The sequence below is a fragment of the Sapajus apella genome, unplaced genomic scaffold (assembly GCF_009761245.1).
Source record: "Sapajus apella isolate SASKATOON/1434 unplaced genomic scaffold, GSC_monkey_1.0 scaffold7, whole genome shotgun sequence".
NCBI classification, from domain to species: domain Eukaryota; kingdom Metazoa; phylum Chordata; class Mammalia; order Primates; family Cebidae; genus Sapajus; species Sapajus apella.
In genome coordinates, this window is record NW_022436947.1 from 4236276 (window position 1) to 4252227 (window position 15952).

Genomic DNA, 15952 nt, shown 5'->3' on the forward strand with positions numbered 1-15952 from the left:
GAGTCTCGTGGATGGTGCTCATAGGATATTTTCTCAATGCTGAAGCCAGTGTTATATTTTCAGAAGATTATTCCATCTCTCTGTCAGGCCTGCAGTTTCTGGATGGTGTAGGCTGGGATAGGTCCCATGGATATCATGGTCCACATGCATACTTCTGCACCTCTATGCTATGAAATAATGTCCTTGGTCCGACACATTGTCGTGCAGGATTCTACGTTCGTGGGTCAGACATTTTGCAAGCCCTGGCGTAGTGGTGCTGATTGAGGCCCTGAAGAAGGGAAAGTTAGGCCCATACCCAGAATATGCACTGATTCCAGTCAAGTTGAGTTGCCGTCCCTTCTAAAGTGGAGGAGGTTCATTGTAATCAGCTTGCCTCAAAGAAGCTGGTTGTTCTTTCTGAGGGATGGTGCCGTATTGGGTGTTCAGCTTTGGTGTCTTTTGCTGATAGGTTAGAAATTCAGCAGTGGCAGGAGGTGGCTCCGTTTTGGTGACTGTACACCCGTGCTATTGGACCTACATATAGCATCCATCACTCCATCATGGGTAGTGCACTTACAAGCCCATTGCACCATCCATCAATGGGATAGCTCATGACACAGTATGGCATCTGCGTTATGTCTAAGTTTTAGTTTTTAAAAGGGGAATGCTCTCTGGTAGGAATTAATGTGCAATATCAGCATTCTTCACTCTTTGCACTTACTTTCTTATGTTCCTCAATATACTCCTTCCCAAGACCTCCTGTTTTCCTCCAGGGCCCTGGCCAACCAGACATGCCTTTTATCACTGCCTGTAAGTCATTGTGTATTCTTATGCCAAGCTATCTATCTTTTTGCATAAATGGGATGCTTCAGTTGCTCCACGCGATGTTATGCCCATGAGGAGGATTTCTTACTATTCCTGTCTCTAAGGTGTACTCCTGAGTAGGCTTCAGTGCAGAAGTAGTTTACTTTTGGCCTGAGTGTACATACCAAGTTGATCCGTGCATGAACCAGTCTCAGCATTTTCCTCCTCTTTGAGCTGGTCATTCAGTACTCCCATTTTTCCATGGATGAGTTGAATGAGAGACTTGGTAATGTAATAATAGTGGATACTGTAGGTGACCTGAGCCACCTACTCATGCATGGCTGGTACTGCTTGTTCAGATCTCAGATGGTCCCACTTACTGTAACATTGGATTGAAGCTGGGCTCAATCAACTTTATGGCATAGTGATCTGACAGAACTCAGCTCATGACACCTGGTGATTCACAGACAGGTATTCCTCCACCAGGGCACAGTAACCTGCCAGAAAATACTTTTGGAAGGTATATAGTTCCCTCTTGCAGATAGCACAACTTTGTTTCAGAATCCTAGAGTCTATGTTGCTTTTCCTGTTTGTGCTTGCTATAAACACTACAGGGCATCTTTTTCCCTTCTCTAAACTTCTAATCACATGGAGTAACAGGTAACCTTTCATTGCAGGCCTGACCTGGTGCGGCACTGTTTCCTGCACCATTCTAAGCTGGCAGCAATTAATGTCCTCCAATAAATTGATCACATTTCTAAATGTGGAATATACTGCCTCCAGAACCCAGAAAGGCCAATAAAGTGCTGTGCTTCATTCTTAGTAGTTACAATTATGAAATGCAATATTTTTTTCTTTAGATTGGAGAGGATATTCTAGTATACCTTGGACCACTGAACCCTAGAAGCTTCATTGACAGGTGGGACCCCTGACTCTTCATAGGGTTTATCTCTCACCTTCTTTCTCACCAGGACCTCCAGTGTACCTCCCACTTCTTGCTCATTTGCTTTAATGTGATGCCACTGATATGGCGGACCAAATGATGTTCTACAGAATGTTCACACAGTTCAGGTTCCTTTGCATTTTATCAGATAACATTCAGAAGAGTTGAAAGCCCTAGTACATGTCTGTAAAAATGTACTGTTAAACCTGCAAGCAAATGCGAATAGTTTTGAATCCTCCTTTCAGGGAGGGATGAAAAACATTCATTTGCCAAATCAGTGGCCACATGTCATGTACTTAAGGCTGAAATATTCCACATTTGGCACAGTGGCTGCAAATAGAGTACACTGGGTTGAATTTGTGATATTCAGGCACCATTCTCCAGTCTGGTTTTATAGGCTCTCAACTGGTGAATTAAATGGGGATGTGTTGGGGTACACCACCTCTGCTTCCTGCTTCCTTTAGTCTTTAAGGGGGCAGTTAGCTAATTTTGGAAATATAAACACAATACCATTGTCACAGCTTTTAAAATTAATTCAATATAAATTTAATACCTATGACATCTTGAAAATGTGGCATTGATTTTGATTTGGTTATGGCTGGAAGGATGGTCTGAGGGTTTCACTTGGGCTTCCTCTTACACAACAGACCAAGAAACCAGTCCTGGGATTGTGCCAGTTTTCACTTACACAACTGATGACAAGGGAAATTAATCCTGATGGATTTGTGGAACCAGTGGACTCTCTGAAAACCAGCCCTGGTCTAGGACTCCTGCTTTTTGTTTGTTTAGCTGGACCTCATGCATATTTATTTATTTATTTATTTATTTTTCTGAGACAGAGTCTCACTCTGTCACCCGGGCTGGAGTGCAGTGGCATAATCTCAACTCACTGCAGGCTCTGCCTCCTTAGTTCAAGAGATTCTCCTGCCTCAGCCTCCTGAGTAGCTGGGACTACAGGCATGCACCATCGCACCCAGCTAGTTTTTTTGTATTTTTTAGTTGAGACAGGGTTTTGCCATGTTGGCCAGGCTAGTCTCAAGCTCCTGACCTTGTGATCTGCCCACCTCAACCTCCTAAAGTACTAGGATTATAGGCATGAGCCACCGTGCCTAGCTTGTATCTTTATGGTAATAGAGGACTGTTAGATACCTGGTTCTCTAGGGTACCAGGTGCTGCTTCATACCTAGGGTATACATGTCAACTTGTACATTTGTCCATTAGTCTTTGGAATATTTGGACATTTCTGGTCTTTAGAATATTTGGACATTTCTCTCTCCTCAGTGTATAACTACCGAAGTAAATGAATGTAGGTCCTTTTAGTTAAAGACCAGAAAAGTGTTACCATAGACTCTTGCTGTGTTGTAAGATTCTTCTCCTGGGAACTTACCCTTTCCTTCAATCAATGGATTCTATCTTTGAAAACTGGCTTAGGTCGAGAAACGGAGCAAAAGATTATGACTTTTTATTGCAACATCTGCCCTCATCTCTCTCTTGATCATCCATTCTTGATGTCTTCTGATTCTATTAATTGAGGAATATCTCTTTTATCTGATAATCCATGATAATCCGTGAACCACGTCATGCTATGTTAACCATTTCCATAGCTCTCTAGGTCAAGCTCCCTTGGCTACAACTTCAGTCTTACAATAAGTGCACCCACTTTGTTTTGATGGTTAAGTGCTGTCACATAATCCATATTATTTTAGAATTCTGTAATTCCAATGAATGTCAGAGTGCTCAATCTGTAAGGCATTTCCTAGCATCAGGGCTAATCTATGAGGGAGAACCACCTCTGAGCTTTCCAACAATGTTGCTACTCTTCTCACTAGCCTGTTTTTTACTTCTTTGGTAAATAGAGTGTCCTTTAGGCCTCTGGCAGATCATAGTCACCTGATGGGCTTTTCAGCTGTATCTTGTATAGCAGCCCTAGCCTGCTCAGTTCTGAGATTTGATTTGCCTCTTCCTCTGTCATAGCAATTCAGGCATTTTTACTTCACTTAACATGGTTCATTTTTTTTTTGCTCAAGTTTTGAAAAGCCACACCAGTGTTATCATCATCTTCTAGGGTTCTTGATAATGTGTTAAATCCTCTATTGTAGATGAGTGCCCCCACAATGGGAAATTCTTCTTTATCCAGCTCTAAGTACTGCCTTCTTTATCGTTCACCCTCAGGATCCAGTCCCCTGACACTCTCCCATTTCTGCGGGTACACATTGGTTAGGTCCTGCAGCTAGTTCTTTTGAGATGTTATGTTTTTCTCTCTTAGCAGCTTCTTCCGCTGCCCTGATCAGGCACATTGCTCTGGAAAGATTGTTAGATCATTTGAGATACCACTGGGAAGAGGAGATGTAGCAAAACCCTGAAGTGAAGTCAAAACTCTTTCTAGAGAGCAGATTCCTTTCTTTATCTAAGACATATATTACATGCTTATATCACCTTGACATAAATTCATGAAGCAAGGAGGGGCACAATCTGAGTAATTCTGGGGAATTTTAAAGTCTCCTTCTCAGTTGTCTGGGAGTTAGTATAGTGAAATAGTCTATGTTTACACAAAAAGGAAGTGTAGCTAATTCTACTAGCGAAAGAGCATTTTCCGCTATCAATGCTCAGGGTTAAGAGTAAAACCAACTATTTCTTGTAATGTCACACCATCAGCAAGATTATCGGTTAGATGGCTTAACTGATTTGTCATTGGTAACTCTGTTAGCATCAATCCTATCTTTCAAAAATATTTAAACTATTTTAACTAGTCTTTTCTTTTTGGTTTTAAAAATCCCTGCTTGGCAAATATTATTGGCATTAAAATGATAATTTTTATTGGTAAGATTATTAATTATGAGTTAATCAGAGATAGAAATTAATTTTCATGGTTCAGCATTATCATAATTATAGCTAGTTGCATCACTAAGATAATACTTTCATAAAGAAACCTTCCTGGTGTTTTAGGACAAAGATATAAACCCAGCAGGTAAAGGTTCATATATAATTTTGACCTTATTGAATATAACACTATCTGAATAAAGTATTTTTTTCCTAGAATCAGAATAGTCATAGCAATATGAAATATAAATATCATAGCTAAAAATAGTAAATGTAAATTAAAATATAAATCAGTTGCCATTGTTATAGGTGTCTCTCTCAATTCCAAGGTCTTGGGTTAAGTTGTCTAATTCCATGAAGGCATCTGCTTCTGAAATGAAGATGTCATGGAAGTTATGTGTGTTTTTTTTATACCATATGATACATTTGTGGTAAGAGTTGTTAAGTTGTACTAAGAATCTTGTGCCTTAAATTTTTGATGTTTTTCCCCAGAAAACTGAATGATCTGTAGCTTGTAGCAGGAGCCTTCAGATAAATGAATGGAAAAAGCAAAACCTTTCTCAGGATGATGGGGGTGATTGGCTTTGATTAATAATATATTGTGATTACCAACAATATTAGAATAGAGGAATTTAATAAAATATCAATCTATTGGCATGAATCCATGGTTCCCTGGTATAAGAAAATATTATGGACAATAAGGGCACTGAAAAACTTTCAGAGCCTTTTATTAAATCCATAAATGGTACTGTAATTAAATCCAGGAGACAAGCATTTAGATTTTTCAAAGATGATTTTAATAAAATAACTATCTAGAGTCACATAACTTTTAGAACTGTCAAAAATTATAAAGATATTGTTTATTATAATCCAATATATGTTTAAATTTTGAAGATCTTAAGTATTTATAACAATTTTAACTTAAGACTAGTAAAATTTGTATAGAAAATTTAGGAAATTCAGATAACTTAGGTTTTCTGTGAGTACATAAACTCTAGTTTTACAAAATCTAGAATACTATGTTCCCATTTTTACACTGTGGGAAAATTAAGTAAAAGGCATATTATCAAACCAGCCTAATTTTCAAGGATTCACATTAATCATGTTACCAGGCAAGGGTACACATACACGTATCTGTGAAAAGCTGGGCTGAATAATTTGTTGAAGAGAAAAGCCAATAATTTGTGTATGTATTAGGGTTTTGGTTTTTGGTGGGTTTTACTAGTTATAGACTGAAGGCTACACTCTGGACGAGATGGAAATAGTCCATAAGTCAGTAGCTAGTTGGTTAAAACAAATGCCACTTTTAATCAGTCAAAAAAGTTTTCAATTAGGTTGGTGTGGGTCTGTACCTGGGTTGAGTGAAGGTCTCAGTTGCTTATCTGCTTCTACTGGTGAGATGCCGAAACATCACAGTTGCTTATCAACTTTGGTGGGTTGAAAATGGTTACATTGAAACCCCACAACCAGTCTGAGGTCTTCTAGCAAAGTGAAAATGGAAACATTTTCTTTTATACTAGTGAGTACCAAATCACTATGTTATTCTGTCCCATAGGCTACCTTTATAGGTGGTCTAATAGTTTGATTTTAAAATTTTAGTCTTATTTTGCTAGAAATTTAACTTTGCCATTATTTAAAGATATGATGAAGATTTTAGAAATGAAATATAAAATGTGTAAAAGTACTTTTAAAAAAAATCATAGGTAGTATTTGTGCAGAAATGTTTGGAGTTCTGTGTTTTAAGATAAATATTAATGAAAGCAAATTGAGTCAGTCTTATTTGATAATTCCATGGATTTGTCCTTTGTAATACTTTATGAGCCTTGAACATGCCAGTGGATATGGAGAGGTTTATTTTGTTGTTTGAAGTTTTGGAGGCAGGAGGAATATTAGCTCTTGTGTTGGATCGAATCAGCCCATGGTCAGAGTATTCTCTCACCCCTAACAAAGTTAAATACAGACATAATGAAATAAATTCAGCTTATTTTAAGTCAAGCTCTTTTTTTCTGGTTTCAGCCAAGGCTGTAAAACTGAGTGCCAGTTGGTACCTGCCCTAGATGGCAGAAGAAATCAGAAGGCAACAAAGCTTTAGTACTCAAAATAAATCTGGTTTAAACTTTATTCCAAAGGCTCAATTTGATTGAAAAATCTCAAAGAACAGAAAAATGACCTTATTCCTCAATGTTCTTGGTATTTTTAATTCTGAAGTCAGTTGGATCCAAAGCATCTGGCCTCCCATCCTTATTTTCCTCTTTGACAGTGCTGAACTAAACAGCTCTTTAAAAATCATAGAATCAGTTGAACTTCAGTCAGGGCATCTGTCAGTACCATAATAGCAGATTTGGGCCAACATTTAAAAATGAGTAATTTGGAATCTGGTTCTTTTGGCATGCTGAGAGCCTGGCCAATGTCTTCCCATAGCAGGTGGTTTATGGGAACTTGATCCATGAAGGCTCTGATGTGCTTCTATTTACGTCTCTGCGTTGGATGATAAGCCTGAAGCCATGGTTGCTGTGAGTCTGTGAGACCAGAATCCAAAACAAAGCACAGAGTCGATTACCCCCCGGCTCATTGCCCAGGGTCCCTCTACAATACTGCATAAGCATAGTACCCAGTGCCCCAATCGTGATTGGCCTTGTTGTTTGTTTCTGGTATTACTCTGCCTGTCAGTACCACAGTGAATTGTATCTGTTCTCGCCCAGAAGCCTGAGGGCTAATATTTAGTAGTGAGGTGGGGCTGAATACACTCACCCTGTATCATTAGTAGAGCATCACGTAGTTACATATTAGACACTAGAAAGCTTTCTCAGCAAGATGGTAGAAGAGGTTCCTGTTGATAGATCTTGGCAATAAAAGCACTCCTTAGTTTTATATAAAAACACATTAAATACGCAAATAAGTAAAGTGTTTTAAAGACTTTTAAACGCATGGCCTCATTTGATGCTTATAACCACTTAGTGTTATAGGAGAGGTTTGTATTATTATTCCCATTTTCACATGAAAGAGGAAGTTAGAAGAGTTAAAGGATTTGCCTAAGATCACTCAGCCAACAAGAAGATCCAAGAACGATTCTGAGCTTTGCCATCTCTCTTCAGCTTCTGTTTGATGCACAGCCATCTGATATCTAAGTGGAGGGAATGGTGTCCTGCATTTAAGACTTACAATTATACGTTTAAAACCATAACATTTAGCAGACCTCTAGTTATGGCTGCTACTGCTGTCATGCCATGAATTCTACTGTATTGATTTTTAGCCATGCAGCATTTCAGTATTGTAGACTTAAAAATGAATATTACAATCGTACCATCTCTGCAGTGTCTGTAGGGTTTAGGTTTTTTGTTTTGTTTTGTTTTCAGACAGAGTCTCACTCTGTTGCCCAGGCTGGAATATAGTGGTGTAATCTTGGCTCACTGCAACCCCTGCCTCCCGGGTTCAAGTGATTCTCCTGCCTCAGCCTCCCAAGTAGTTGGGAACTACACGTGCCCATCACCATGCCCAGCTAATTTTTGTATTTTTAGTAAAGACGGGTTTTCACCATATTGGCTAGGCTGGTCTTGAACTCCTGACCTTGTGATCCGCACACCTCAGCCTCCCAAAGTGCTGGGATGACAGGCACGAGTCACCGTGCCCAGCCTGTAGTGGTTAGTTTTTTTGCCTGGAAGGATGCTGTGAGGAGACATATTTTCAGGTGGCTTGGGTAAGGCTTATAATGTCTGAATAGCATGAAGTTTGTAATTAGATCATGAGAGAGTAGCAGCAACTTTTTGTTCAATTAATTAGAAAATATCATGACATGCCTATGATGTTCAAAGAACTATGCCAAGTTGCTAAGAACTATACAAGGACTGACTCCCTTAAAAGAGCTTATAATTCCTTTGGAGAGATAATACATGTGCACACAAAATAAGCAGCCACACAGGACAGCTAATTTACAATGGCAAGGGTAGATATAGATGGCAAGGCCTATATGAGGAGAGATCACGGTGAGTTGAGGGGATTTTGGAAGACTCTTGTAGATTTTTTAGTGGAAGCAACATTTAGATACTGCCTATGAAATGGGGGTAGGTTTCTAGAAGGTATGTTGAGAATGAGAAAAGAGCCAAAAATAAATAAATAAAAGATCTATGAAAGAATAAAGTATATTGTGGATATAAGTAGACCTGTCTCATTATGGACGGGAATTTATAATACAAAGTGGAAGACAGATGTTGAAAAATTGATGGAAAGATTATGGGTGGCATGAAGAGTTTATTCTGTTAATCTGTAAGGAATGAAGTGTCATTTAAGTATTTTGAATGGGTGGCAGAAACTTAGAAAGCATCATTTTACCTGGTGGCAGTGCCCAGGATAGAGTGAGGAATAAAGGGAGAAGCAGACTATCAGTGAAGGGACAACTTAGAAAATGGAGCAAAAATCCAGATGGGAGGCGACCATCAGCAGAGTGTAATACTGAGCTGGACAGAGACACTTGGGTCATACCCTAGCTTCTGCTGCTCTTTTCTTTCTTCACACAGTAGTCACAAAGTGTAGCTGTAGCTCTCAAGAGGAATTTTATCTATCTCTTTTTTGTTCTCTGAAAAATGGCTTGGGGGATTATGAGGACGTTTTCAAATGGCTGCAATGTGAAGTCATTTCTGCAGTTTTGGTGCCATCTTATTTCATATTGAACAGTTTGGCATCATCTTTGAAAAGACCTGCATACCTAACCCTTTGGCTCCCTAGACTCTGTGTCCTCTTGTAAGCTATTCCCGTTAGGCAGTTGCAACTCTCAGGTGCTGGGGGCTGTGGGGGCTGTTGCTGGCCCTGCAATAGTAAACACATGGACATCAAATCTGATGCAGTGCTTAAGTCCATGTGTGTGTGTGACACATGCACTTTTTCTCTTGGGGAAAAGATACTGTCATTGACAGAAGAAGAAATAGCAAGAGTCATTATCTGGGAGAAGAGGAGCATATCAGGGGTCCTTAAGACCACCCCAGGTTCAGTGATTCACTAGGAGGACTCACAGGACTCAGCCTATAGTGCTAACATCTATAGTTTATTACAACACAAAGATACAAAGTGAAATCAGCAAAGGGAGGCGCTCATGGAGCAAAGTCTGGAGGAGGCCAGGCACAGGCTTCTAAGAGTTCTCTCCCAGCAGAGTCACACAGGATGCGCTTAATTCCTCCAGCAATGTACTGTGACACACATGTGGAAGGAATATTGTCATATTGTCTACCTGTCGAATTACAGACTCAGTGTCCAGGGTTTTTATTGAGGTCTTTTCACATAAGCACCCTCTGCATTGCACATAATAAAATTCCAGACCTTCAGAGGGACAGCAGATACTCAGCATAAACTACATTGTTTGTGCAAAAAGTTTCTTTTTTTTTTTTTTAATTTTTAATATAGAGATAAGGTCTTACTCTGTTGCCTAGGCCTGTCACAAACTCCTGGCCTCAAGCAAACTGCCTACCTCAGCATCCCAAAGTGCTGGAGTTACAGGCATGAGGCACTGTGCCCAGCCTGTGCAAACAGTTTAGGCCCAGTGAGACACTCTTAACTGTGCTGGGAATTGGAAAACTCTCCTGAAATCCAAGTTCCCAGATGCCAACCAAGGACAAAACTTGCAAGCAGCTTTTCTTTTCTTTGTATTTTTTAATTATTATTATTTTTTGAGACTGAATCTTGCTCTATCAGCCAGGCTGGAGGGCAGTCGCACAATCTCGGTTCACTGCCACTTCCATCTCCCGGGTTCAAGTGATTCTCCTGACTCAGCCTCCTGAGTAGCTGGGATTATAGGCACGTGCCACCACACCCAGCTAAGTTTTGTATTTTTAGTAGAGATGGGGTTTCACCATATTGACCAGGCTGGTTTTGAACCCCTGACCTCAGGTGATCCTCCCATTTCAGCTTCCCAAAGTGCTGGGATTACAGGTGTGAGCCATCACCCCCGGCCGCAAGCAGTCTTTCTAAGGAGTCTCAGGCTTGCTATGTTAACTTTTTTCTGCAGAAGGAGTGAAAATATCACTTAGATTTTTGAGAATGAGATATTGATGGATACATTTTTTTAAAACCCAGGAGAATCTGATGTTAACATCATGTCTCTGAAAGTGGTATTTGAGGTTGGAGCAAAAATAGTGAAACCAGTCCTGGTCTTCTTTGCACATACAGATGACTGGAGAGGCGGAAGAGAACTGGAATGGTGTATTAGGAAATCAAGAGAGAAGAGAGGCTCAAAAGGAGAAAATGCCCAGTGGCATACAAAGTACTGCAGATGGGCAGGGATTATGGGCATGGAAAAATGCCACTGGGACATCATTTAATAATGTGGTAATTGATTTTCAACTTAAAATTGTCTGTACATCTTAAGCAAGATTTATTTAGACAGTGCCTTGGATAGCTTTCCTGGCTATTACATCTTTCTGTTTTCTTTTGATCACCTTACAAAAGCTCCATTTTAACATTTTTTCTGGTTCCTTTGAAATTTTTGTTTGGGTTTAAATTTCACAGGCAGAGGGAAATGGATGAGCTTTGGGAAGGCTAAAAAAATTCTTTGAGCAATACTACATACTTCTCTCTGGCCATTATTTAGGGACAGCGGCAGCCAAAATCACCTTCTCCATTCTTGATGGAAAAGTAATTCAGCTTGTTCCTTTAAGAGGACTGGGTTTACCATTTCGTTGATTTCATTGCTGCTTCCTGATAAAGAATAAACATTAAAAGCTGCTTGTTTTGAGTGCAGACATCTCAAGGGGCTTATGAAAGTGGCTGAATTTACTACTATACCCTTGGACTTCTCCCAGACCCTGACTTCTAGTCATTGTCTCTCTGATATTTCATTTCTTTTTTTCTGGGTTCTTAAGTGATGAAGTTGTACAGAACCTCTGCGATGAATGATTATTGTTATACAGCACCATGTGAACCAATAGTGGCTTTTCCTTTGCTTATAATAAAAATATATCAGAACTACATTTATTTTTTCATAAAGCTTTTTTTGGTGTGTCCGACTTTGAGTAGTTTGTGGTCTAAGAAATACCAGCCCCTCCTCTCTCTCACACTCAAAATGCTTCGGGCATAGTCACTGCAGGCAGAAAGTGGAGAGTGTGGTGCTCCATGTGGCATTTGCAGTTCTCCTCACCTTCAGTGACAGTTCTGGTCTTAGTCACTTCACTGAACTTCAGGAGGGCAAATGTGTGCTGTAACTGAGGTGGTTTTAAATTCTCTGTCTCTTGTCCTAATATCCCAGGGCTTCCAGCAAAAGTTCTCCTTCCACAGTAAAGAGATTGTGGCTATCAGCTGTTCCTGGTGCAAGCAGGCGGTAAGTTTGACATGAAATAAAGCAATGGCTCATGTTTTGTCAAAATATGCTTATGTCATTACTTGAGTTCCTTCCGTAAATAGAAGGCATTCCTAATTTAATGTATTGCTTTTCTCATATAGGGCCCTTGGAGTAAGAAAGACAAACTGAAGCTATGGAGCAATAGTGTAGATGAGCTGGGATACACTAGAGAGAGAAATTAACTTCTGTATTTTATATACATTGAGGCTTGGAGTCAAAGACTAGAAAATCCTCCCCTAATTCTAATACTGGGACTAGAGTTGAGGGCTTCTCACTCCTAGATCACATTACCCCCCCCGACCCCATGCCTCTGTATTGTTGAGAACTCCTCCTATGGTAGGAAGGTGCAACATTAGAAGCAAAGACATGTACGACATAAGAGGTGTCCCACCAACACAGGTGGACAGGAATCCTGGTTCTTCTGGTTTTAATGTGCATGAATTTTTATTTTGGGGCTAAGTGTGAGGATAAGAAGAGTGGTTCTTGTATGCTTTTTTAGGTTTGGATGTTGTCTGTATGCTCATTGAAATGTAGCTTTTTCTCACATTTGAACATATATATGCATTAGGATCTGATGGTAATGTCCCTATTTACTTTTCTTCATCTACCTTTTTTTCCCACTTTACTTGGAGCCTAATTCCTCTGTCTCTACCAGATGCTACATTTTCTTATTTGTTTGCCAGTGTACCTGTTCTTTCTTTTACCGGATAACGTATAGTCTAACCCTGGTATTGGCACACTACAGCTCATAGGTCAAGCCTGGCTGCCATCTATTTTTGTAAATAAAGTTTCATTGGAATGCAGCCATGCCCAGTTACTTCTATATTGTCTGTGGCTGTTTTTGCATTTATATATTGTCTACAGGTGCTTTCATGCTACGGTGGCAAAGCTGAGTAATTGCAACAGAGGCAGATGGTCCCATAAGCCTAAAATATTGACTCCCTCTGCCTTTATAGAAAAAGTTTGCGGATGCCTGCTATAATCTCTCAATCTCCCTATTCTTTTGAATAAGTTGGAATATATAATCCCTTCCTTGCACAGGGGACCTGCAAAGAAAAGGCTGTGGTGTTTTGGTGAGGTTAAAGGTTTACAGAAAACTCATACCACTACACACATCATGCTAAACTAGCCACACAGGCCGTAGGGCTGGCACAGACTCATTTAGTTGAAACATGCGAAATTGACATTTCATGGGTGAAAACCATTTAAATGTTGGTAGTTCATGCAGTTTAATCAAATAGTATTCCTACCCCCTACATGTCAGAAGAACCTGCTGTCACTAGCTAGAAGTGCAGTGGTCTGGAAAGCTCAGTGTTGCTGCATCACGATCCTGACATATTTTTTATTCCTGACATTTTCATTTATTTTCAGTTACTTGTTACACAAATAATTATTGCACATCTGTTCAAGAATGTGTGCACAAATATAAGACCATCCTAGTTCTTGAATGAAACTCTGTACCATCAAGGCAATATCTCCATTTGCAGTCCAGGGTTCCCCAGTGCTACTACCTTTGCTCCTGGGTTTCCTATCCTGGTGGGGCAGCCTCCTGGGCAGTGGTGTGCTAGGACAGGCTGCATCTGCTCCCACCTTGTGCAGCCACCAGGCTGTGGTGAGATGGTCTCTCCAGGTTCAATTAATTTGGAAACTCAATTCCACTTGAACATGTGTGCTCTTTCTGTTAACCTATGGTCCACTGAATCACGACAAAGGACAGCTTTCACCTGACCATGGTGGTACAGCTTTGGTCAGCTCCACCTATCTTTGAATTTCCCAATTTCCCACATTGTAGAAGGTGATTTTTGCAGGGACGATAGATATAAAAGATTTGAACACAAATTACAGGGGTGATATGTTTTAACAGTCCAGGTCAACTGCTTCTAGGACATTTGATGTCCAACCAAGAAACAAATAAGTGACCCTTAATGGTGCAGGAGAAAGAATATTTTGGGACCTGGGTTTCCTGGGTTGGAGTTTTGATTCCACCATTTAAAAGCTGTGTAATCTTGGATGTACCTCTGAGTCTCTAGAGTGGAGATCACTCAAGTATACATTGAGAGGCTTGACATTGGCAGTCTCCTCGATCCCAAACATTTTAGAAAGGCAGTGGTCATGCATTTGAGAGTTTATTTGAATTGCCAAGAAAAAAAAAGGAGCAATTTAAAACAATTTTGTATTTTTAAAATACAAAATTATTCAGGCCAGGCGCAGTGGCTCAAGCCTGTAATTCCAGTACTTTGGGAGGCCGAGGCAGGCAGATCATGAGGTCAAGAGATCGAGACCATCCTCGGTAACATGGTGAAACCCTGTCTCTGTTAAAATTTAAAAAAAAAAAATTATCTGGGCATGGTGGTGTGCGCCTGTAGTTCCAGCTATCCTGGAGGCTGAGGCGGGAGAATTGCTTGAACCTGGAAGGCAGAGGTTGCAGTGAGCTGAGATCACGCCACTGCACTCCAGCCTGGTGCCTGGTGACAGAGCAAGACTCTGTCTCAAAAGAAAAAAAAAAAAAAAGGTATTCAAATGTTAATAACTTAATAACATTTTCTGGTATATTTGTTTGCAGATCACAAATAACTGGTGGCAGGCAGAATTATTAATTATTTTATTTTATACACAATGGCTTGATTAATAATTAGCCACTAGATCACAGCAGATCTTGAAGACATGCAGAAATGAAGACAAAAACCTCTCTAATGTTATGTAATGTAATTAGGGTGGCCATATTTGCCAGTTTTTTTGAGACAGTCCTAATTTGTCTTTGTTGTTTCAATGTGATGATTATCAGTGATACTTTTTACTTTTAAAATTGCTCCACTTAAAATGATAAATTATATAGTTATGTGAAGTAAATCTAACAAACTTAAGTTACATTTTTAAAAATCACTATGATTAAAACTTAAAGCCTGTAATTATTGTGTAATGCTGATTTTAGTTTCCTTTTTTAGAAAAATGAGTGTTATTGCACATCACTGTCACTTTATAGTCACACAAAAGATGGTTGAAAGCTTGATTGGTCTGAGGTCACCAGTCCGAGTGTCACTGTTGGGATATAGAGTTAAGACCCTAATACTGTGGTATTGTTATGATTGCTAGCCTATATTCACTTCCCTTCAAAAAAAAAATCACTTTAGACTTGCCAAGAGTAATAGGCTCATTGTATTTTTTTTTTTTTAGCAGCACTAGACAAATCCAACAGAAGCAATCTCTTTGTACTTTGTTACCTCTGGAATTTTCAGCTCTGTAGAAGAGACATCATGCTTCTCTTCTGCCTTCTCTAAACTGGAAAGACAACCTGGGAGGATTTGTATCTATGATAGGAAAAGGAAAGGCAGGTGGTAGGCATTGCCTTTCTGCCTGTTCATTTCCTTCTCAACATTACCTTAAATCAACCAAATCCATGGCCAGCACAGGTCAAGGGAAATATGTGCGAAAATTTTGTGTGAAATCAGGATTAATAGAACTCTCCAAGACTCTAACACTTTTATGTAAATATTCCATTCAACAATTAGAAAGTTTTAGCAGGCTTCATCCTGCTAGCCCGATTTCTTGTTATCAATGTTATAAGTTTGTAAACCGGAATAAACTCAAAGTCTGGTCTCTAATCTCCTGGGGCAGGCTGGGTGGTGATGAGGAAAGCATGTCCTCCGTGTGTATGTGCCCACTGTGCATGTGTGCATGCATATGTGTTTTTGTGCATGCAATGAGAGTGTGTGTGTGTGTGTGTGTGCGCGCGCGCGTGTATGCATATTTATCCCTTCTTGCTGCAGCATTTCTCTTTGACCAGAATTGTTTACTGGGCTATTTTTCTCTTCAGTTTCACAATAAGGTGACCTGCTTCATGCTGCATCACATTGAGGAACCCTGCTCCCTGGGGGCTCATGCTGCTGTTATTGTCCCGCCCACTTGGATCATTAAGGTGAAGAAACCTCAGGTAACTGCCAGGACTCTGGTGCTGCTGGGCCAGTGCTGAGAAAAATGAACTGCTGCTTCTTGCTTTTCTCCCGAGACTAGTCTTTGGGTTCTATGACTTCTGTTCACTCATTCCCAAGGCCCTATGCGTAGCTTTCACAGTTCATCCCATT

At 39.9% G+C, this 15952-nt stretch overlaps 1 protein-coding gene across 13 annotated transcripts in view; it reads left to right on the forward strand.

Annotated features, from left to right (window-relative positions):
- Window positions 1-15952, forward strand: part of DGKI (diacylglycerol kinase iota) — a 445403-nt gene that overhangs the window by 206484 nt on the left and 222967 nt on the right. For 11 of the 13 annotated variants that reach the window (XM_032275881.1, XM_032275878.1, XM_032275879.1 and 8 more), the window contains 2 exons: window positions 11778-11849; window positions 15685-15801. In XM_032275881.1, the coding sequence (XP_032131772.1) occupies window positions 11778-11849; window positions 15685-15801 (189 nt within the window). The remainder of the gene's footprint in view (window positions 1-11777; window positions 11850-15684; window positions 15802-15952) is intronic. The other 2 variants (XM_032275884.1, XM_032275885.1) reach the window with 1 other exon arrangement.